The sequence below is a fragment of the Cryptomeria japonica genome, chromosome 11 (assembly GCF_030272615.1).
Source record: "Cryptomeria japonica chromosome 11, Sugi_1.0, whole genome shotgun sequence".
Taxonomy (NCBI): domain Eukaryota; kingdom Viridiplantae; phylum Streptophyta; class Pinopsida; order Cupressales; family Cupressaceae; genus Cryptomeria; species Cryptomeria japonica.
The window spans coordinates 503643772-503669072 of record NC_081415.1 but is presented as its reverse complement, the minus strand read 5'-3'; the positions used below and the strand labels follow the sequence as shown (position 1 = coordinate 503669072).

Below are 25301 nucleotides of genomic sequence, written 5' to 3'. Positions count from 1 at the left end.
AATAAACATCTATAGCATCAATAACCTGGTTACCTATACAATAAACCTGCAAAGAACATTAACCAAAACATTGATAATCTAAATAATGTTAACTTTCTGCTTAGAAGTTTTCCAATGGAGTTTAATAGGTAATCATAAAGAAAATGTCTGTAGTGTTATTTCCACTCCTAAAAACAAATGATCACATTAAAGTATCGACACTTACAGGAAAAGAGATTATTAAGGCATAAAGATTGTTGTCTGGAAAATAAGTTATCTGATGAGGAGTACCCCTCAATGGAATCTGTAACAAACCCACAACAACCAAGTAGAACATTCTTTACATATTAGAAGGATGATATCTCTCAAGCTGCAAGACAAACGTGAGAGATCAAATTTTCATGAAATTTTTACAATCAGGTAAATGACAATGTTCTATATCAATCATACCTTTTTAACCGGCCAGTAATTGTCATAGTTGAGGGATGGAAGCTGACATATTTTAAGAAACCCCTGAAAGAAACAAGCACTTGTTATGGTCAAATATGATAAGTTCATAGCTATCTCCAACAACATAGCTAAAACTGTGATCTTTAAAGGAGAGTTTTACCTGTGCTGTAACATATATAAGCCCATGGTTGCAATTTATGTTATGAAGAGGAGTAAATGCGACAATATGCCCATGACAAAGCTGCAGTGACACATAAGATGTATATGCATGAGTACAAAGAGAACAAAAATCATCTAGAGCTCACTAAAAGAAAATAACCTTAATCTAAAATAACAAATACAAATTTTCAACATGTACAACACCAAAATAATGAATTCAATTCAAAAACATCACCATATTTCATGAATTATTCTTGCAATGCCTGTTGAAAATTTGAAATAATGTGCAAACAGCTTTCAATTAAGCTACAAAGATAAAGGATCTGTTTTGAGACATTCAATCATTCAAAATTGCAAGCAATTTCTGAGACACAGTATGGAATCTGTATTAGCATCTAAATGTTCTAGGATGATAAATAATATTGATATACATAAACTAGGGAAAATTTGCAAATTCATGTGACAAGGTTGAAAAACACTCTTCAAGGCAAAAATGTAAATGGCAGATCAAAATGCATACCTTAATACCTTATTTGCCTTCTCATATAAATCGCTGCACCTATACACTGCATGTCTTATACAATTGCTGTAAAACTAAAATCTCATCCTTTAGCAAGGAAAACATCAATAAGGATGCCTACAAATTCAACAATGGCCTCCCAACACCCCTTTTTGGAGATGCTCTCTATGCATGAAGAAGATCCCTCTCCTTCCCACAAAGAGGCTCATTGGTTAAAGCATTTAAAAATGAAACAAAAGACATTGCCAAGGAAAAAATTGCACATTGCATTTATGCTAATGGTCTTGCTTTCAACTTGGTGAGATCACCATATTGGTGAGAAGTGATGATGATAATCAAGAATACACCTTCTAGATTCACATGTCCCATGTATGAAAAGGTACACACTACCTTATTGGCAAAAGAAAAAAATTGTAGAGATGTCACTCAAACCAATCAAGGATTCTTGGATTGTTATAGGAGTGTCTTATTATTTCTAATGGATGGAAAGAATACAAAAAACAACCTTTTATAAATATTATTGCAATGTCCCCCAAAGGGGCAATGTTTTTGAAGGTGGTTGATTGTGGGGGGAAAATCAAGGATGTAAAATTCATTTCTAAAATCCTCATTGAGTCCCTAGAGATGGTGGCTCGTGAAAATGTTGTCCAAATCATCACACACAATGCAAAAAATTGTAGGGCAGCAAGTGCTTTGGTTGAGAAAAGGTACACATATATTTTGGAAACGATGTACCATACACTCCCTTACATAGTGATCCAAGCAATTGGCTCTTAAATAAAATGGTTAAAAGCTATATACACTAAGGGTGAAGAGATCCAAATGTTTGTGACAAACCATCATATGTCACAAGGTATTTTCAGGATTTTCTCAAATTTGGAATTGTTGAAGGAAAATTTTATTTAATTATTTAATTAATTTTTACATTTAATTTATGCCATGTTTACTTATATTTTCATGTGTTATTAAATATTTTTTACACTGCGATGTCCCATCCTTTACCAAACAGCAAACTAGCAATAAAACATATATGTGATCAAGGGTGGCAGACCTTGAACACTTTCAAGTAGTTAGTAAATAGAGATTGACAATTTGTACATAGCATTTAGAAGTCATATAGGTAATTTTACATATCCTCTCAATAAAACCAATGGCACCAAAATCTTATCAAGGAAAATCGTCTTATTGATAAGACTTCATGATTTTCCTAGCTAGCATTCCACATATCATTCATGATTCCACTAAGCAAGGAAAAACTCTTATACGTATCCATCATATATGAAAGCTATCCATATCAATATCACCACTATACCATCCATTATACAAAAGAAGATAATGGAGATAGCGGGCAACATAGTCAGACAATCATCATAATCATCCATCAGTTATTACATTGTATTGTAATCCCATAATACGAAGAGGAGGTAACAGAAAGAGTGTGATCAAGCATCTGTTACCATCGATTTGGAAGAAGGATTAAATAGATTCATTCAACAAATTGATGATTATCATAACTCATGAAGCAACACTCTGCAAACTAATCGATGTCATGTAAAGAAGAGTTACTATTGCTTAAAAAACTGATTAGGATCAGCGACTTACTAATCAGATGATTAGTTATCCAATGAACAGCAATTATACTTAACATGGCAAAGGCAGCGATTAGACATACAAGAATGATTTGAATAAAATAACAATTAATCGTGGAGAGGTGCAATTAGAACAATAAGCCCAATTTCTGAAGAGCTGTGATTAAGAAATGGGTATGTCTATTCCCAAGAAATGGATGCAACTATTCTATACCATGAAATATTTAATGAGGATTGATCCCATTCCAAGAGGATCATCATCGGTTTGTTTCTTATTTCTATTCATCTATAATTGGATCGCTCGATTGAGCAGTTGCCTTTTTGACTAATTTGGTTGCATGCATTTAAGGATTGCAATCAGGAACATCACCACAATACTTGCATACTTCTAAAGTCTAAATCAGAAACAGAAAACTACATCATCGTAAGCAATAGAGAGCACACTTACAGCACAAGTTACATTACCAATACAGAGAAGATTTACAGCAAAAGTTACATTGCCATATTAGAAACAGTAAGGTTTACTCTATCATTTGCAGATTGGAGTATAGCAGAGATCATCATTGCATAATCCCTATTGACATATCACGGAAAGCAAAGATACTCTATCTTATCATATCAACAAGGAATATAAATTGTAGATCTGAATAGCAAAGATATTCATTGCATCCCATAAATATGATTAATATAACGTGATTAAGGATTATCATAATAAGACAGCCAGTGACAAGTAGTAACAATTGTAAATCCTAAGGATAAACATTTATAAGCAGATCATTATATATTATTTTTTATACTAAGTGGTATCAGTTATCTTTTTAGAGTCTTTGATTGGAAAGAAGTCTCTTGCAATTGAATTTTTATAGAAAGAAATCTCTTGCAATTGATTTGTAAGTTGATAGTCCCAAATTCCTCATAATTTAGATAAGGGGGTATTACATACACAACATTAGGTTGCTAAGACCTAATCGCATCACACATGATCGTTTTGAGACAACTTGTGAAGGTCTGAGAGCATCATGTTCACTAGCAACCAATGGAGTATATGGAAGCAATCAAATTCAGAGAGGGCCAAGAGGTCATTCATTGACCCTAGATAACAATTGGTGGACTCATGTGGACTATGTCTTGAGTTTCACCAAGTCTATCATGACTATGATTAGGTTTGCTAATACAAATCAACCATGTTCGAAGGAAATCTATGATGGCATTGACTCTATGATAGAAAAATAAAGATCATAATAGCACAAAAAGAGAATAGCCCTAAAGAAACATATTTTTAGTGTGTGGAAAAAAGAATTCAACATTTTTAGAACAAGATGAACACACCATTGTATCTCCTTGAATATGCATTATCCCCCAAATACTACAACACAGAGATACTTTTTTTGCCAAGGAGAATTGCACCATATAGAGATAGTGAAGTTCTATTTGGTACAAGTTGGTATTTCAAAGAATCTTCTCATATTGAAAAGTGGTGGCTAATGTTAGGAAAGAGTTTGCCAAGTTCATCTCAAGATGGGATCACAGTATTTGTGCTCTTCAGGACCAATACAAGGAACATGCTCGTGCAAGATGTTACCTCCACAGGGAAGATTATTTGTTCCTCTAGCCTCTTGCAATCAAGATTCTATCACAAAGCATTTTTTATTTTTTAACATTTATAGACTTTAGTACTAACCATTCTTTAATTGCTCTTGCATTTTTTTTTTGAAGCTGTGTAAGTTTTTTCTCCAATTTCAACAGGTTGAAATTGTTTTTCGGCTGAACAGAATTGGAGTACATACCCTTTGTCTACTCAATGAAGCATAACCAATTGACTGCAAAAAATGCAAAAGACTTGGTTTATATCCATTCCAACTTGCATCCCCTATCACATAAGCAAGATGACTACAAGGAAGGGGCAGTGAAGAACCTGAGTGTACCAACTTGGATGCATCTTTTGTAGAGCTTGTTAGATTTAATATAGATGATGACAAGGCTCTTACACAAGATGTACCTAGTGGAGGTGGCACTCCATTTGCTTGTGGTTCAAATGAAGTTGAACCAAATGATGACCTCGATCTAGACCATTTAGATGAAGATTAAAGACAAATATAAAATTTTAGATAGTATTTATTTCAAATTTTGTATTAAATTTTCATTTGAATCATTCTAGACATATATGATATAGGACATAATCTTGAAATTTTGAATGATCAATTGACATTTATCCATATCACTACTGTTGATGAATGATGAAGTATGATACAATCAAATGTATTTACAATTTCATATATTTTTTAATTATTTTTGCATACATACGTACATACATATGTATATTATACAGCTGTACCCAAGAAAAAAATTGTTGTGCCAGCATACTAGAACCCCATAGTTGTACCTGATCCCGTACTAAAATTGGCAACTTAGGGTAAATATCATGTGACTTGTATTTACCTAGTTTGGTGCACATGTTGTGCACACATGTCACTATATCTATTATTATCTCACATTGGTTCTACATTCACATCTATTAATGGTGTATCCCAGATATGCCCACTTGCAGCTCTCATTTGAGTGGTCTAAACTAGAATCATTGTATATTTGCATCCTTTGATAGAATCTCTCATTTGGGTCTCTTTTGTGCTTTCACTGAAGCCCCTTGACCTTGGGTAGCTAATTCCATAGCCAAATCTTATATACATGAAATAGACAGGTGAGGTGTTGCTGCAAGTGATAGGGTTGCACCATTGGGTGTATGCGATGAAAGGTAAATTTTGGTTGCTATCTGGATTTTTGCTTTTCTTGGGTTCTTGAATGTTACCCTTAATTAAATTTTTGAAATCTCTTGACGTAGTTTGTTATTAGATCTTATTGTATCAACCCATCTTGAAATGTGTGTTATTTCCATAGATAAGAAACAGATAACTATAAATAAGTAACATATATTTCATAGGCTAGGGCTCCAATATAACCTTCACTACTTAAGCAAAAAAAGGAGAGTAGATACAATGTCCTCATAGCCATTGTGTCATGCTTCTTCCGAAAAGCATCCACCAAAATGGATTAGACTTTAACCCATCACACAAATACTAACCTCACAAAAAAAACTAAAAAACCATGTTCTTTAAATCATTCCTCATGGAAGTGGAAGGATCTTGTTCAAAACTACTTTTTAACGTTTTATGTCGTAGATGTGCAAGAAAATATTAGAATTTTGAAAATGTAAAACACCACTCATATATCTGGAAAAATAGCTAAGATTCTCATAAGAGATAATTTAACTGAAAACAATGAAAATAGAGAGAGAAAAAAAACTGAGACATACAGCTGTGTAATCTGGCCGTACTGTCCCAGCTACATACTGGATCTGAAAATATGGCATATATGAAAGGACTTTGAGTTTGTAATTTAAGTTGAAAACAGAGTGCATTCCACATCATACCAACTACAGTTGCCATGATAAAAAATAGCCTATGGTGTAATATGCTTCCCCTGTTTCTACCCAATTTTTTGCAACTTTCTCTTTAATTCAGTACATAGGCACTATGTCAAACGGTTGGCTTGATGATGTGAATGTTTCCTTTCAGTTTTGCAGAGATGTTTGTTTCTGCTTTGAGGATAATGATGAAGCGTGTAAAGATTGCAATCTAAACATACAAGATTTCAACTGAACAATCATATATCGATTAAACAGAGTTCTGCCATTCAATGAATTCATTGTTGCTGTTTGTAATCTTCTGATTGCCAATAATGGACACTGCTGCTTCTGAGTTTAATGTTTGCTTGAACAGGTATTCATTTATTGGAAATCAATTTACCATGAAAAGCAAATACAAGGGACTAAAATGATTCATTTAATATAAATATTGATTGCTCAGTTTTCAACAAGATAACAATATTTCACTCAGCATATAGTTGTGTACAAGAACATAACAAGATATTTTCAGAAAATAAAAACTGAAGCATACAATGAAACCTGGTTACATTTGATCACTGCAACAGAAAAATGAAGAGTGCCCGATTATTGACTTGCAGGTCATAACTATGCCAAGTTCATAGTTTGAAGCTGTCTAATCATTGCCCAGTATGCACAGGAAGGTGCTAAGTGTAAATCGACTCAGACAACCAATCACATCAGTTTAGCAGCATGCTCTCTTACCCAGGTCAAGATGTCACAATCAAGTTTCTTGTTCTCTTAACGTCCATCTTATGTGTTTAGCGCCCAATACAAAGGTGCCCTGAAACAGCCAGTAGAGACCTCAACCTGTTTTCATAGCAATTTCCTTTAACTTTTATCTTACTCATTCACTGGCATGTTCAGTTTGAATCTAACTTCACACTCAGCAATAATCATCAAAGAAGACACCTCCCTTCCTAAACTCATGCATTGGAAAAAGCTTACTCAACCCACGCATATGCTGGAAACTCATGCTATGGTTATTTCCTCAAACATCAAGCTGCAACCAATAGAAAATTCCATGCACTTAACCAAACCTTCAACTCATGCGCAAAGAATTTAGCACTATAGACCAATCGGAGGCTCTGTTTTTAAGGCGATTGGTAAAGTTCCCTAGCAATCCACGACTCCAACCTCAAGCTCCAAACTTCTGTCCTGCCAGAAGAATTAGCTGCGTCTAAGGCAAATGAATTCATTTGGCCATTTGACCAATCCTTGGTTGAACACGCCCTCCTTCTTTCTCCCAACCTTCAATAGCCTGCAAGTACTCTCATGATATGGCGAGAATATAATCCACGACCTCTTATTCCAATGTACCCAGCAATGTAATCAGTCATAAATTAAATCCCAAGCCACATAGTCCATAATTTTTTCCATAATAAAAAACCAAAGCTTGCAAAAAGAAGTCGGCACCGAAACTCCAAAACAATCCTCATTGAACTAATCGTTCAAAGAATATTATTAGCCAAATATAAACCAGAGGGAAACCATTCCATTACTTTGTATTTTTGCAAATATATTCAACTCACAATAACCTCCAGAATAATTCATGCGAATGAATACTCAATCATGTTTTGTAAAACTTATCTCAAAATGAGACATTAAAAATTTAATAAACTTATCTGTAAACCCTCGATCTTCAGCTGACCTCCAACAATCTGAGAAATACAGCACAACAGCGAAGAATATTGAATGAATCTGCCTCAAAAATGGAACTGGGTTTTTGTCCAATTCCTCAAAACCCAAGGATTTCCGTCTTGGTACTTCTCAACTGAAAGCCAGAAGCTCTCAGAGCTATACAAGAGAAATAATAAACCAAGCATATATAATTGAGCCCAAAACTGTCTTTTATAAACTTCTCAAAAAGCCTTCAGAAGCCCTTTCAAATTTCCCTCACTTTCTAATCTTTAGTTTTGCATGTAGGAAATAATAAAGTGACCCTTTTAATTCTTCATTGACATAAAAGTCACTTTGATGACCTTATTAAATAATTAAAATAAGTTGTCATTAAATTTATTTATTTTTTGACAACTTAAATGTTAATTATTTAATTAAATTCAAGGTCCAAATAAAGGGGACATTACATATGAGTTCAGTCATAATAAATAATCAATATGCAAAATATCTTCCACTAGCAAGAAATGTCTAAACAAACATGAAAACAAAGATGCTAATGTAGTTTGATGTTTTGTAGAATTTTGACAAAAAAATATTGTTGAAAGTTTTCAGTACAAGGTAAAGCACGTGCATGCTAGTACAAGATATTAAGTTAGTAGCATAAAATACATTATGAAGGCTAAGTATTCCAAGCTGCAAAAGTTCCCTCTCACAAAATGCTACAATTTGAAAATACTTGCCAAATAACCATATCTAAAAACACTATAAGGTTATGCACACAAAGATCTATACAAATCGTGGAATCTACAAAATATGCATTACTATCTTACGTTACCTGAGGATGAACTCGAAGTCTCTCTCTACAGACCATTAACCATGCAGGTCGTGTGCCTGTGAGGAAGGCACCTTGGTAACCACCAATGTTCCTAAAATTCACAATCCTTTGTCCCGAAGCTTCTGTTCCAACTTCATCCCTTGTCATTGATTCCAAGAACACACGAACAAATCGCAAATTCCTAAGCCTGGATGTACTAATACTGTTAGTTGCATTCTCTGCTGTACTTGTGCCTTCTGCCTTTCCTGAATTATCCTGTCCTTCAAATAAATATGCATGGTAACACAACATTGTCCCATCAGTCAATATTGCAAAAAGGAAGGGACGACCAAACTGACCACTCCATTTCTGCATGCATATTTCTACAACTTTCATTTTATTCCCAGCTTCTTTTTTAATTTCCTCTGAACTTGCTTCAGATTGCTCCTTTACAGTTCCCTGGGTATCACTATAGACATCTGGGAGATAAGTATCTACTAGGATACTCTTTCCAGACATAAACTTATCAATGGAATAAACACATCTAAAGTTGGGAACATCAAATAGATCAAGTCTGCCACTCTCTCTGCATACTATGCAGTATATATCTCCCTGATCTAGTGTTGAACCATCTGTCCCTTCAAGATCATCTGCTGTTCCTGTTGAAAGCCAAGCATCTGTGCTAGTTTTCCTTAACCAAGGTTCAGGTCCTCTATCATGATAAAGTGAGCATGCGGCAATAGGGTCAGCAGAGCTTTTAGATATAGGTGGTGACTTCATTGAAACAGTGCAAGCTGAGGGGTCTGCAATGACAGACATCCAAATTAACTTCAATAAAGTATTTTAACTAGCCTCTGGTAACAATTGTAACAATTAATAAATCTTAAATATATTAATAATTTAAAACATGATAGCTTCATTGACATTCTACAAACTCATTGAACAATTTCTTTTTGTGATAGGATATAAAGTCGGTATAAAATCATTAACGTACTTTTCAACTAATTTCCAGACAGTATGACATAATAAGCCCATGGGATGCTAATTGCATGAACATTCAAATGTCCCCAGGGAACAATAAAAAAGAAGTTTTATGCGTTTTGACACATTGCAAAGATGTTTTGAATTCTAATTATGGTATCCCCAGTAAGGCAAGCAACTTGCCCAATGCATCATATTAAAAAAGAATGATTGATAACACCATTGTGCCATTTTTTAGGATCAATTTCAGATACAAGTTGCATATTTATTGGAAAGGGTTGTTAAAGGTTCTTTTGTTGCATTACAACTATTAAAGATTGCTTGCAGATTCTGTGCAATTGCGTCCCCAGGATGAGAACCAAATAATGCAACAAGCTGCTCATAACTGATGGTTAATATTCAGGACTGCATCGGAATATATTCTCCTCTTATAGCTAAATTGATAACATAATGCTCATTTTTGTTTGTAAATTGTTAAATTGTACATAGACTTCTTTTCAAGTAAAACTATATTAAAATATAAATTAGAGTTGCAACATCATTTGCAAAAAAATTTACAAGGGAACCACGGAGAGAAGATAAAAGAATTTTGGTATGATACATTAGAAACGAGACTCGCCTGAAATCGCCCAAACTCGGCGAGTCCGAGTCCGAGTCAGGCCAAACGAGTCCCAGGGGCTCGGACTCGGACTCGGCCGAGTCTGGAGAGTAAACTCGCCAGACTCGCCGAGTTGGCGATTTTGGCTCAAAATCGCCAGACTCGGCGAGTCCTGAGCCCCAGACTCGGCTACTGGCTGGGTTAATAAAATGACAAAAAAAAAAAACATTTTAAAAAGTTTTTTAAAAAAGTAATAAGTTTTTTTGGAAGGGCGAAATTTGACATTTTGGTCTCTCCGTCAGGATTATTTTATGGAATATAACATTTAAGTATAAGAAAGACTTATACTTTAAGTTATATTCCATATATACTGTCAGGATGTTTGAGAGTGGTTTCGGGCCTCCAGGAGTTATATTGCAAAATCTAGTTTTTGGAGGATTCTTCAGTTTTCCAGACTTAGTCAAATTTCAGGATCAGGACATTCCAGACTTAGCCAAATTTCAGGGCATTTGAAGATCAGGATGACATTCCAGACTTTATCACTCACCAACTTGACCTAGCTTGGACCTTCAAGAATGATACTCACTCACCAAGCAAGACCCAATTAGCAACAAGAGCAAAACTAGGCCCTAAGGAAGACTCTCAAAGAAACCCTAATTCAGACTTGTAATAAGTTTTTTTGGCCTCGCGGGGCGCTGCCCCTCGACCTTGCACTGTATTGCGACAGGGAGCGCGCAAGGGGCGCTGCCCCTTGACCCCACCTTGGGGGCGCTGCCCCCAAACCCCCGTCGAAAAATATGGGGGAAACTGCGTCGATAGAAGTAGAGAAAATTTAACCTACGAGTCTGACATTGATTGGATCGACCAGGTAGATATAGAGGTTGAGACTGTAGCCATGGCAGAGGAGGAGCGGAGAGCACGAGCACAGACAGGAGATTCAGAGGCAGATAGTGACACGGGTGTTCCTGATGTTGGTGAGCATGGCATGGTGTCACGGGGAGCGGCTATGGCAGTCGAATCATCCAGGACCTACCTTAGACACCTTCGTAGGGCGCTGGAGCCGGAGGGTGCAGGCTCCTCTGAGCCATAGACTTGTAGTTGTATTTACCTTTGGTATTTGTATGAAACATTTGATGATGATCATATGATGACATGGATTTTTTATTCCATGAGTTTTGTAATATTGTATACATTTGACAATATTTATATATCTATGTTTGTTATTTTCTTCAGCTACAATTTGCGTTTATGCTTATGTGATTGATGTATACTTGTGTATGTAATCAAATGAGCCGAGTTTGATGATGTTATTGTGTCTTTAAGGTGTATTCAATAAAGGGTGTCTGAAACAAGTTTTAAATATTTAAAAATCTCTAAATTTCTTGAGTTTTTCACTATCCCGAGTCCAGACGAGTCTGGAGCCGAGTCTGACGCCGAGTCCCGAGTCCGAGTCCGAGTCCGAGTTGGCCTTGCCGAGTCCGAGCCGAGTCCGAGTCCCGTTTCTTTGCTTAACACTATCGAATCCAACACTATGATTTGTACTAGCACACATTTATTCTGTTGGTAATATCTACATCTGGTACATAAATATGAGCAACTCAATTTACCATGTTATAGCTATTCACAACAGCATTACATATGATATGACCACGAAGAGCTATCTAGCTGATCCATAATTTGGAGAAAGGCATCTAAAGATGACATTAAAAAGGATCAAGGAATTTCAAGGGTGAAGTAAGATACTGCATATTACTCATTAGTCATTATTACAAGAGATCCAAGAAAGAATGGAATCACTCGGAGGTGTTTGCATAAAGAGGAACTCTCTATGCTGGTCATCTGAAAATTGCAAGCCAGCCTTTATCATTCTTTGAAAGCAGCAGACAATTTATAGCTTCAAGAGTGTTGAATTTATGTCTTCATTCAATTTTTGTAATAAGAAGAGAGTTGATGCGTTAATATATTAAAAGCATTAAAAAAGTGCAGCCAACATACAAACTACCAGGCAAGCATAAGAAAATTGCAAATAACTACAACACTATACCATTATGCAAGTCGTTAAAGTATGCAAGAAAAATTAACTGGAGCACAGCTAGAGAAACTAAATCCATTTTCCATGGAGAAATGTTACTCCTTATCTAGAACCTGAAGATAACAAAAAAAAACTGGAATTCCTTGCCCCTCAGGTTGACTGCTTTTTCTTTAGAAAATGAGTGTACAGACTAATTGCACTTAGGTACATTTGACAGAAAAAGCCATCAGCTTCACAGAAAATTAAGTAAAAGTGCCAAAACCAAGAAGGTCAAGTTGGATATCAGGATAAATACTTGCCACGGGATAGAAACCCATTTAAATAACACATGTTCAGAAATTACAATGAGCTTGGGGACATAACAAACCAAGTAGGAACAAATTTTAGAATCAATTGGAAAACACCAACCTTTTCCATACAACAGACAGCAATTACATTTACAATAGTTCAAATAAAAAAACTATTTTTATTCAGTTAAGTTAATACAATTCCATTGGTAATTACTACAAATAATTAACTCCTGTAAACCTTCTGATTGTTTAACATAATCAATTTTTAAGATGCATCACATGCTCAGTCAGTGACACTTATATTTAGGTAGATAGATAGACATGACTGGATTAAAAAGAATAATAACCTCCAACAATTAGTTGAATACTTCCATCTGACATCTTTAGTAGAACATACGGATCTGCAATCGATACAGTTGACACTGCAGCACTATCAGAAGTTGAACTCGTTTCAGCATTTGGAACTTCAATGCACAACTCCTGGGTCATATATGCACCATCAAGAATACGAACACCCCGTGCATATACTTGTACAACACGACGTCTGCAAAATCACAGTATAAGTCAATTATGACAGTCATGTCCACCCATTTTCCAGTCCAGTTAGTATAGGTAAACATAGATTTCTATCAAAAGAATCAAATGAATTATTTGGATGTCCATAAGACAAGGAGGTTGGTCAATAGAACTTGAAAGCATATTCACTTACCATATTGAAGTGCAAAGATGAAAAAGCCCCTAGGCTCTGAGAAGTTTCTGAATTCAAAGTACGTAACAAGAAAACTAAAAATACAAGAAACCCAAGAACAGCTAATTAAACACATAAGTGCAATTCTAATTTCCTGTTACTAGAATAACATCAAGATATAAGAATTGCATGACAAGAATAGTTATAATGCACTGCCAAATATAGTGATGATACATTCAGTTTTGAAACAAGGGCCTGCTTATTTTAGTCTAGAGGTCACCTGGTCATAAAAGAGTGCAGAGATCTCTCTCTCTCTCTCTCTCTCTCTCTCTCTCTCTCTCTCTCTCTCTCTCTCTCACTCTCACACACACACACACACACACACCTGCAAACCAACTATTTCTTATAATAATGCATGTGATAAAAATATACAAATATGTCCTAAAAACATGCACTCAAACAGAATCTACTCAGTGATCATGAATGATTCTGGATTTAAGCATGTGATATTTTCACATTAATGTTTCAGATCATACTGCATAATCCATTGAGAATATTGCTGACCAGTTTTGCAATCATATAAAATAAAATTAACCTAACAAATCAAGCACTTATAATAGAGACATAACAGGCTATTTGTGAGACTTTCTATTTTCCTGCATACAAAAATATTACATGCTTTTCAAATTGAATATTTTGTCTTGCAATGAAAAAACATTTGAAATAAAGCTGGTGAATATTTGAAATTGGCTTTACAAAACTGTTATATGGGGATGCATTGCTAGTCCCCCTGCATTGCATTAGGGACTCCTCTCAGATTAAAGCATAGTTTTAAAACTCGTGGACTCGCCACAGACTCGCAAGTCCATGGGAGCCACGAGTCCATCTGAGAGACTCGCGAGTCTTTTGCATGGACTCGCGAGTCTTTCAGATGGACTCGCGCAACCCAGAAAAAAAGTCATGCAAGCTTTAAAATTGAGTTTTTTTAAAAAAAATTTGCCTTCATTTGGCATAACTGAGGGAGTGAAAAATAAAAGAAAAATAACACCCAACGCCTTTATAAAATAATAAAAGTATTTTTGGCCTCGCGGGGCGCTGCCCCTAAACCCCCGTCGAAAAATATAGGGGGAAATTGCGCCGATGGAAGTAGGGAAAATTTAACCTCTGAGTCTGATTAGGCTCCATATAAAAGCATAATTCGCATTGAAGAAATCTTGGTATTATACATTTTAGAGTTGAAAGTTTGAAACTATGAGTATGTGACATGTGTAATGTTTCAATTATGGCTCTTATGTTCTCTAAATGCATTAATTTCTTTATGTTTTTTTGTAAAACTATGGTTTTTTTTTGCCGAGTCCTTGTCAAGTCTTTCACGAGTCCGAGTCCGAGTCCAAATTTTTGGTTTGCCAAGTCCGTGGCGAGTCCGAGTTTTTCAACTATGGATTAAAGAATTGGATGAAAGCAAAAGATCTCCTTGCCATCCCCTGGCTTCTAGAAATAAAAAATACTGTCACTTGGACATTTCACTCTCTCAGGGAGCTGTATCAAAGGCATTTCTGTTTCTTTTAGTTTAGGAAACATATTAGTGTCCCCGGTATGCTTGGGAATGTCCTAAGTACTTCTTGGACATGCTCAAGATTGGCGACCACCATTATTACATGTCTTGAACAAGGCTTAGGAAAGACCAAAAAATCGCATTATCATCAACCACAACAGGGGGTACAATAATAGATCAGAAAATGTCCAGAAATGCTCAAGACTGGACAAGTACATCAAATACATGCTCTGGGGACATCCCCAATACTTCCTGGACATCCTCAGTATTTCAATATACTTATCATTCAATAGATTACATACTTATATAGGAGTTTGGATCTCCTGCGTCATAGGAACCACATACCTATAATTTCTCATACAATTAATAATATACATTATCCTAGACATAATATTCTAACAAACCACAATAACAATATTATATTCTAGCAATAATATAAAGTTGTTTCTCAACTTTATAGCTAACCTAAATACCCATGTGAACACTAATTCCCAACATCCCCTCTTAGTGCAAACATGAGGAGAAAGTACATCACATAAATTGAAAATAGAATCATATGCCAACACATACTTTTAGGTCTGCATACTGCTATCTGTATCTTGCTGCACATGATCACCTACATACCAGAACTGGTCTCACTTTCAGTGGACTGGCCGACCACACTTCCACAAAGTCTAGCAGTCAGAGGATCTCTAAAGCTAGCTTCTCTCCTGTAAAATTTTTACAACATCAAAGATATCTCTATTCTTCTTCTTTCAAACTTAATAGAGAATATTCACCATGTTCTCAATTGTAGCCACTATTGTTATTGTTGCCACTCGATCTCTAACAGCATAGGAAACTACCACTGCCACTGGAAGTTACCCTTGAATTTAGCCAAATTGGTGGAAGTAGTTTTGTCACTAAAACAATGTTGCAACCCCATCACTAGTGACTGACAAGAGGTCACAGAATGTCCTCCAACCTCTGGTACCTCCATCCTCCAATCGGTTTGCTACTTATGTAGCAAATTTGACTTTGAGACTCAATTTTTGAACACCCTACATTGTGAACTTCTTACAATATTTGAGGAGTGTCAGGTAGCACCAACCATGCACTCCAAAGATTTATTGTTCTACAACATAATTTATTTTAATATATATTCTTCTATATTAATTTTATAAAACTAGTAATTAATACTACATGGATCTACAAGCATTCTTTCTTCTGGTATACATGTATCTTATGCATCTAGCATAGAAATTGTCCTTACACCTCTCAATACTACCAAGCTAATCACCATTTTAAGCACAAACAAAGCCAAAAATGCAGCAAATTTGAGCCCGAAGATACTCAAGATTCTCTTCAATCAACTCACATAGGATATCACCCTCCATAACAAGCACTCAAGCAGCCAACTTAAACAAGTCATTGTGCACCAAACATGCATCAAATATTTGTTGACTGAGCTTAGTTATCCACAACAGCACATAATTGCTCTCCACCTCATCATTATCGTTGAAATCCACTATTGAACTCTATTGCACCATTTCACATCCACTGCACTAAGGTTGTGGCTTGCAACTCAATCAACCGAATACATTATACATCAACAGTAAATAGAACATGACATATTTCTGCCTCCAAGGATGAAAAAGGCCTTTGATTATAATGGTGATAGAAGTCATCTGCTGACTTCTGATTGCCAAATCTCATAAGGATGCTATAGTGATTAGTGAGTCTATCATTACTGACAACGTGCATTGCTAATATATTGAATATTCTGAGTAAATGAACCAATAAATTGACAAAAATCTGCATAAGTCATATAATTTAAAACAGCAAGCATACAATCAAAGGATGCCTTTCGAGCACATTGGGAGGTTCACAAACATTTGAAAGAGTTGCATGAATCCACTGATTTCTTCAACCCTCGGTTCCTGATAAAAAAATTCACCACCTTGGTTGCTCCTAACACTTTCAATTCTTCCCTGCTGGTCATGTTCAATCATCCAAGATATCCTCGGTTACAGTATTACTCATCAATTGCATCATCATGTATGTGCTGCCTTTACAAACAAGCTCCTCTTCAACCATGTATATTTTTAGGCTGCACATATTCCTGCTCCTGCTTCTGCTTCTACACCTTCTCTTTCCACTCCCTTCCTCCTCTTTCCTTCCTCTTCAAGTTCACAACTGCAAGTGTAAAGATGATTGTAGTAATTGTATATGGCTACAAATGACAATCTTCCAACAAAAAATAGAAATTTTCCCATACATATACTGCTTTCGTACTATAGTTAGAATGATTACAATGAGCTCGTGTTCCAGCCCCTCTCGTGAGAGAGTCAAGGCTCCCCTTGCTCTATCCTATACATAATATTCTAATAAACGACATAATATAAAGTTGTTTCTCGACAACTTTCTAGCTAACCTAACACCCATGTGAACACTAATTCCCTACAGCTGAACCTTAAAAAATTTCAAGGTCTAGGCTAAGGATTTTTTTTTTATACACCCTAAACCTTATTGTTAAAGATTTTTAAATATTAGTAAACCCTGACAAGTTGAGGGTAAGAGATTATTAATTTTAGTACACTTAGAATATAACCCTAAATCCTATTTTTAGAATTAGGGTTATCTATTTTTACAGAACCCCAACCCTAAAGCCTATATTTTTAAAATATGGGTTTAGATTTAGAGATTTTTTAGTACACCATAACCCTAAACCCTATTTTTCTAAGTTTATGGTTAGAGTTATTTTCCTGATTTTTTAAAGTGTCATAATTAATGTTAGCATCAGAGAAGCTTTTCAAAAAAAATAGCACATATTATCTACTAACCCAACCCTCTTGACTGTCTTTTTAATATATTTTACAGATAAAGTCATCATGCTATGTGATAGTTCACATGGCATATGGCCAAGTAGTACCTAACACAAAGCTAAATGCAATTTTCACAGCCTTAAATGAAATGGAGGCATGTGCCTCACCAAACAACATTTGGTAAAGGTGTCAAGTCATGATGTGATGCCTTGCAAATGATGCCCTCTAGATGTCACTCATTAGACTTTGAGGGCTCTAGTCCTATGCAAAAAGTGAGGCAAAGAAGGGAAAGCTAGGCACACTAGTTGGATCAACTTCTTTTGAAGCCAGAGTCAATTATTTAAAGAGATATACAACCACAACCTATGACAAAGAGAGACTTCTATGACATACAAAACTAATAAAAAGGGGAAACATTCATACCTCTTTGCACCTTGTATTGTACTTGGAACATGGCCAACTTGAGAAACTATAGGATGAAAATGACTATTCATGAAGGCAAAAAGACCATTTTTTTAATTTTTGGTACTATTCTACAATGTCATTCAACTTTGTTAAACCTCCATACTAGTAGGCTATAGTGGATGCCATTGTAGTTGCATGTCCTAGGTTTAGAGACCCCTATTATGAGACTTTGAGAAAGAACATATTGAGAGATAATATTCAATATTTGTGCAATATCTTTGTGGATCAGCAAGGACTGATTACGGCTTATAATAGGTTACATCGTTATATCAAATGAGTGGATAGATCAAAGGAACCATACCCTCATCAATTTCCATGTTCTATCTAAGCTTGTCCCTATGTTCCTAAAATCCATAGATACAATAAATAAAGTCAAAATTATCATCTTTGCCACCGGTTGCCAAGTATGAAGTTGTTGCGGGCAGCTCCTGTCACTAGGGTTTCGCCAAGTTGGAGGCATTCTACGAGCACGTTTCCATGCAGTGAGAGAGGAAATTGGGTGTTAGTGATAAGCCATGGCCGTGGCGAAATGGAGTGTCCAGCTGTCTCCAAGTGTGACTGGAAGGGTGGTGTTAGTTTTGCTCATGACGACTTTATCAATGGTGTGGGTAGGGGAAGATTTGCAGAGTGGCAAGGACAATGGAAATGGCCCCCTTGTAGATATTGAGCAGGGGAAGGTGTCACGAACCATATTTATCTATAATTATTTGATTAGGAAAATAAGGCTTATTTTTCATTTATGAAATGAAATTGAAATGTAAATGAAGTTTTAAGTAAAATTAGAAGATAATGAAATGGAAATTTAAATGCAATGGAATGACATAAATTGTTTTCCTTTTTGATATGTAAATGCAATTAAATGATCAATATTATTTTTATTATGAAATTGGGGATCGTCATTGCTAATGAGCAATTGAGTGCAAGTGAATGCAGGAACAGGTGAACGTAGATGAAGGCGAGAACAAGGTTCAGGTAGAGTTGTCTTAGCTCGTGGACTTTGGTAGAATAGATGGAATCTCACACACCACCTTAGAATATATGTGTGTGTGTGTGTGTGTGTGTGTGTGACTTAATTTTTAGATTGAATTAAATTCGAAGTTGCATGGGTGATTGTAAAAATATATGTTTTATTTCAAAACAAGATTTAATTTTAAATATTAGGTTAAATATGCATATTGATCATAGATTTATATGTTCTTTTTGTGCGAATGGATGAAATATTGTCTTAACTGTTTATTTTTGTATTTTGATAATTATATATATATATATATATAAGTGTATGATTTTGAATATATTGATTCGATCATATACATATATATGTACACTATAATGGCGGACTTAGCATGGGATTCCAAATTTGAAATGCATGTTGTATTATGCATTGACACCGAATGGTGACTGTCACATGTTACTCGCAAAACCAATGCCATATTAGAAGGGTGAATGTTTATGTTTTCGGTTTGTTTGTTAGGCAAACCTTTGTGCTGGCGCTTGACCAAGCGCAGAGCCATAAAGCCCCATGCCACCTCTGCAGAAAACAGCAGTTCGTGGGCAATAAACTCACGAACTTCTAGTCTTTGGTGGGAGATAAGAGAATCCTACGCATCATTGGAAGGCATTGGGGGAATTTGCTCAGAAAGAAAAAGAAAGTATTCAAAAGGATTCAGAAAGTGATATTTTGGCTCAAAAAAGGCATTGAATTCATAGACCTAGAAGGAATTAGTGGACTGCGACAAAGGATAGGGTTGGAATACTGCAATATCCACTGGCAAATTGCACGATATTCACAGGTTGGTTGTCATGAATCTCTGGCTTTGCAAATAAGTATGCTTGATTTCCAAAACATAGGTATTTTGTTGGTCAGCTATATGTATTTTCTGAGTGCAGTAGAATGATTCGGCATATATTATGAACACACACACACACACACATATATATACAGAAAGCTATTCAGTAAATTTGTTTATATATACACAGGAATAGATGTATTTATATGCAGAAATCTCTGTGTAAAAACAGAGCTTTCACTGTGAAAAACTTTAAAAGGAACATATATATATATATACAAAATTATATAATGTCATAATGTCATATTGTAAAAAAAAATCGTGAAACTGAAGATAAGTATTTTCAGACTTATGCAAATGAAGAACTTTTCCAGAATACACATAATGTAAACTTTTTCAATTTACCTTTGAAAGATGAATAATCATAGCTTAATTGTCTTTATTTTATGCCGAAATTCATAGTGATAAATCACTGAACAACAATATGAAGATACTCTAAGTTGTAAAGATACCTTTTATATCTCTTATTGAATATATAAGTGTGATATCGTTCATGAAATTTGTGTACGTAAGAATCTTAATTAAATGTTGCTTTTGAATTTCTGATAATACCTAGGGGAAGTAAATGAATTTATTAATAGAATTATGAATTTATTTAAGAATAAAGAGTTTTCCTTTTATTAATTGAGTTAGAACAATTACGTCTTTACAGAAGGAGGTTCGATGAGGGTCAAGATCAGTAATCAGCAAGGTCAGTGGTTGAAGCCGTCTGAGCCTCATATGGATTCGCAGCCTTATAGGCTCCATCAATCAGCAGGGTTCCTTGCGATGAGCTCTGAGTCATTAATTGCTAAGCCTGTCATAGTGATAGGGTCTAACAGCCAAAAAATGAAGTAGATCAGAATTGATAGGGTCTAACAGCCAAAAAATGAAGTGGATCAGAATTGATAGGGTCTAACAGCCAAAATATGAATTTGAAACTAATGTTTTTTTCAAAAGAATTGATAGGGTCTAACTTTCCCAATCATCAGGATGGCAAGACCATAGCTGCCTATGTTTTTACAAAGAGTTATTACGTAAATGCATAAGAGAATGTGCTTTTTTAAGAGCCTTTAGTCAAGTTTCTGCAGCTAGCTGATAGGGAGAAATCCCCAATTGACTACTTGTACAAGGCCATGGATAGGGCCAAACAGGTTATAAATGAAAGGATGGACGATGCGAGGGGAAGTTGTATGCCAATATGGGAAATCATCATTGAGAGATGGGATCAACAAATGCATTGTGCCCTCCATGCTGCTGGATATTTTGTGAATTCAATGCTGTTTTTCAATGACTCCTTTAGGCTTGATGAAAAGGTGACAAAGGGCCTCTTCAAATGCATCGAGAGATTTTTCCCTAAATTGAAAGATAAGAAAGAAGCTGTTACAAAGTAACCTTTATACCAATAGAGAAAGGGATAGTTTGCCAATGTTCATATTATAAAAAAAAGACAACTTCGAAATCAACATTTCCCTTTTTATCTCTCTCAAATTTTAATGATTGACTTTGAAGTTTAAAATACATTATGATAATTGAGTGCTGATAAAAAAATTATTTTTGTTAGTAGAATGGTGATTTTTTTTTCTGGTGAAGATGCTAAAAACAAACAATGGTGACAATGTGCATTCCATGTACTTACTGTTGGCATATGTGCAAAATATGTTGACATGATGATATTGTGTTGTCATTGATGTCGATATGCTGAAAGAATGAACCGGTAATATACTCAAGAAAGAACCGGTAATATGCTGAAGAGTGAACCGGTAACATGATGAAGAGTGAATAGGATTATTGAAGTTAAGCAACTGGCAAAGTGAACCGGTATAATGATGAGAACCGGTATATGTGCTAAAGGTGAAGCGATTTAATATGGTATGACTACCGGTTGGTAGTCTCAACTTCAGGGTTTCCGGTTGAAGTGTTTCGAGCCTGTGTGATTCAACCGATGGCATTGTGTGATGAGTTAGCATTGTAATGGAGATCAGATCGTGTTGCCACGTCAGCCTCGTGCAAGTGAAGGATCTTGCATGAAGGAGATTGATCCTATCTACCTCGGGAATGTGTGAAGTCTCTGCAAACGGTGGAGAACGTGTGATGGGTTATCACCTCCAAGAAGCGGTGAAGAACGAACGATGGAGAATGTCTTGAGATCTGTTCAAGACCCTTGTATTCAAATGCAAAGTGTTCAATGGTCAGGATTGAACCGACTGAATCGCTCAACCTAAATGTTTAGGGTTTAGGGTTTATGTTACCGACCTATCTGTTTCCTATAAGGTCGATGTTGTGTTTCATGTTGAAGCTGTTGGCAAATGTTGTGTGTGTATCTAAGTGCAAAGATACGTGATTCTTGCCAAACCAGATAAGAGGGTTGATACCTGCAGAGTGTGTATGCAAAAGAAAGGAACTAAAGCGGGTCTGCATTGGCATTGAGTGCTATTACCAGATCATTGTAATACCTGTTGATCTCTAATCACTTCAACAGTTGGAAAATCCCTTAACAGGGTAGCTTTAACTAGCTTGTTGTAAATCCTTTAACAAGGTGACTCAAATCCATTGAGTTCAAAAAATCCTCTAACAAGGTAACCCTTAACAGGGTTTAACCCCTAACCGGGTATTCTAGCCATCCCTTAACCGGGTGATCCCTAACAGGATTGGTTCCTAACAGAACCTGTTGTAACAGTCTTTAACCAGACTAGGCTTCTAACAGAGTGGACTTCTAAAGAGTTCAAAAACAGATTGTGGGTATTCATCCCCACCGTGGTTTTTCCCAATTGGGTTTCCACGTGAAAAATATGTGTGTCATATGTGATGTCTTTTTCATGTGATGCTTTGTTGTTTTCTGTCAAGCGGTGAATCATGTTGATCTAGCAAGTTATTATATTTTTGTTGATAGATTACCTGTCTATGCACAAGGATAATGTGGAAATGAGGGTGTAGGTTGTGTGGTAAGATAAGTGTTTCCGGTTTATATCTTTCACAGTCTCATTGTGCTTAACCGGTAGTATTTTGGTTTATGACCGGTGTTAGTGATTGGCAATCAAGTTCACTGTCTGCAGTCAAACCGGTTCAGGAAAAGTTTTTGTACCTGTACTGATTCACCCCCCTCTCAGTACCGGTTTGGTACTCACTGTTCATCATTGTGTTATCACTTACATCTACTTATGAGCGTTTTGGAGTGTGTTTAAAACATATACAATCCAAGAAAGGCAGCCATTTGACTCAACAATGGACTGCTAATTTTGTTTTTATGCCCTACAACCTCCACATTCAGCCCAAAAATAAATAAAGAATAAGGATAAGTTGCATTTTCTAAATCTAAATTTCAACTATTGTTTCATTGCAACTTGTAATTAGTATAGTTATTTTGTATACATAGCAAACTAATACATTCAATTTGATTATATTGGAGAACATTGAAGATGATAAATTGATTGACCTTAACAATATTGATTCAGACTTTTAAAATATCACAATAACAAGCCACCTTTATGAGGCCCCTGTTGTATTGTGGGAGGACAAGGTATTTGATCTAGATTAGATAATCAAGGACGGTCATGGACCCTAGAGATTCATCATCATGATCTTGAGCTACCTTGTGGATCAAAGTAGATAGCCTCTTTGACTCCCTCCACTTTGTACTTTGTAGATTGTTTTCATATTTTGTTGCTTGTAATTGATTTTCAGTTTCAAACTTCAAAATCGAACAATGCCATCAGCAATTAATATTTATTTTCCTCTCCGTCTCACCCTACCCCCACCTCCTTTCTGAAACTTTTTGTGTTTTTTTAACCCCAATATTTTTCTCTTTAATTGAAGAATCATTTATCTTTTTGTTTGCCTACGTATTCCCAAACAAAAATTTTGCTTTTATAGTTCAGAAATCTTTAAACATTTAATTATATATATTTTTGGTATGTTTATTTTTTTATTTATTTTTTTCGATAAGAGGTCGAGGCCAAGAATTTTATTAATCATTTTTGAAATTATACAATACTCCACTCATGCGGGCGCCGGTAGGAAAGAGTGGAGGCGAGAAAACCTCCGGCCTTGCTCGGGACCATAGTCCAGCAAATCATTTATGATAGTTACAGATTTAATACATCATCACCTCGGGCCAGGGTGATCAGGTGGGAGGTTATTTTTATTTTCCCTTCCCTTACAAGCCCAAAAGTATTGTTTTTAATAATCAATTAATCATTTCCTCAACTTCCGGCAGTTTGGCTCAGAAGTTGTTCTTTGGTTATTTATAGTCTCTCATTAATTGCCCGAGATAACCTGTTTGGCCTGCATTGTTATATCTCAAACACTTGGCAGATTTGTTAGTGTTATCCAAACATTTATATCATATGAAAATTCATCTGTAAAATTAGACTCTTACCATCATGCAATTTCCTGTGAAAACCAATCTTTTCAGATCATAGAATAAAGAAATTAAAGAAACAGAATTGAGATTCTGATTACGATTAGGCTGGAACAAGATTGGCCAGTGACCTAACCAACCAAATAATCTTTAGTCTACCAACTCTTGTTTATGCTCCTGGATTTTGACCTTAATAAAGGATAAGATCCAGGCTACAACAACAAGAGTTGATAAAGGAGATTCAGTCACACCAACCCTCCCAGCCCAGTAGATTTATAACAAAGAAGGTGACTGAATAAATGAATATTCAAATTTGCATGTTAGCCACCTATAATTCACCGTCTTAAGCTATGACAGGGGGATGTCAAAAAATAGATAATTTCAGCAGGTGGCATTTGAGTGCTACAGTCATTATTTTACTATTCAAAATGAATCAAAATTACTCATTCTGATATGATCACTACAAATGTGAATAAATACCAATGCATGCATCCAAATGCTTGTAGATATCTAGAGTATTTATTCAAATTTTTGGGTATCATAACAAAATACTGATATATGTCTATATAATAGATATTCCTTCATACCTGTAAAGTCTCAATAATTTTTAGGATAATATCATACTAATTTAGTGTCCTAAATGTTACTTTAGTTTGTTTTTCAAGATTCGAAGTTACTTGCTATCTATGCCCTGGTCTCTGTTAACTGCAAAATAAACCCTGTTTTACTTAGAAACAGTAATCTACTATGATCCAAGTCTTTAGTTACAATAATATCTCATGCAAATTCATTCTGACTAATTTTCAAAAATGGACCCAAGCACTTCCCAGAAAGCTGATGCAAATCATTCCGACCCAGAAGGCAAGGAAGAAGCAATCTCATCCTCCAGAACCAGACCCTCGGCTTTGAGGAAATCCTCAAACCAAGTGGGTTTTGGAGGGTGCCTCACATGAAATAAAAAGAGCAAAAAGTTGACATTTTTGTTGATTACCTCAAGCCTTTCCTCAGAGATAGGTACGCCATCCGTCGAGATGATAGGGAGACGAGGAACCGGCCTATTATTTCGAATGAGAATATCATAATTCCGCGGCCAAGGGATAGTCCACTCGTTGTCAATATTGACTAAAACCCG

At 35.6% G+C, this 25301-nt stretch overlaps 1 protein-coding gene across 2 annotated transcripts in view; it reads right to left on the bottom strand.

Moving 5' to 3' along the window:
* LOC131068344 (cleavage and polyadenylation specificity factor subunit 1) overlaps positions 1-25301 on the bottom strand; it is a 276602-nt gene that overhangs the window by 33902 nt on the left and 217399 nt on the right. For both annotated transcript variants that reach the window (XM_058003530.2, XM_058003531.2), the window contains exons 16-20: positions 12819-13015; positions 8592-9373; positions 590-670; positions 430-492; positions 206-283 (exon numbers count right to left, since the gene is read on the bottom strand). In XM_058003530.2, the coding sequence (XP_057859513.1) occupies positions 206-283; positions 430-492; positions 590-670; positions 8592-9373; positions 12819-13015 (1201 nt within the window). The remainder of the gene's footprint in view (positions 1-205; positions 284-429; positions 493-589; positions 671-8591; positions 9374-12818; positions 13016-25301) is intronic.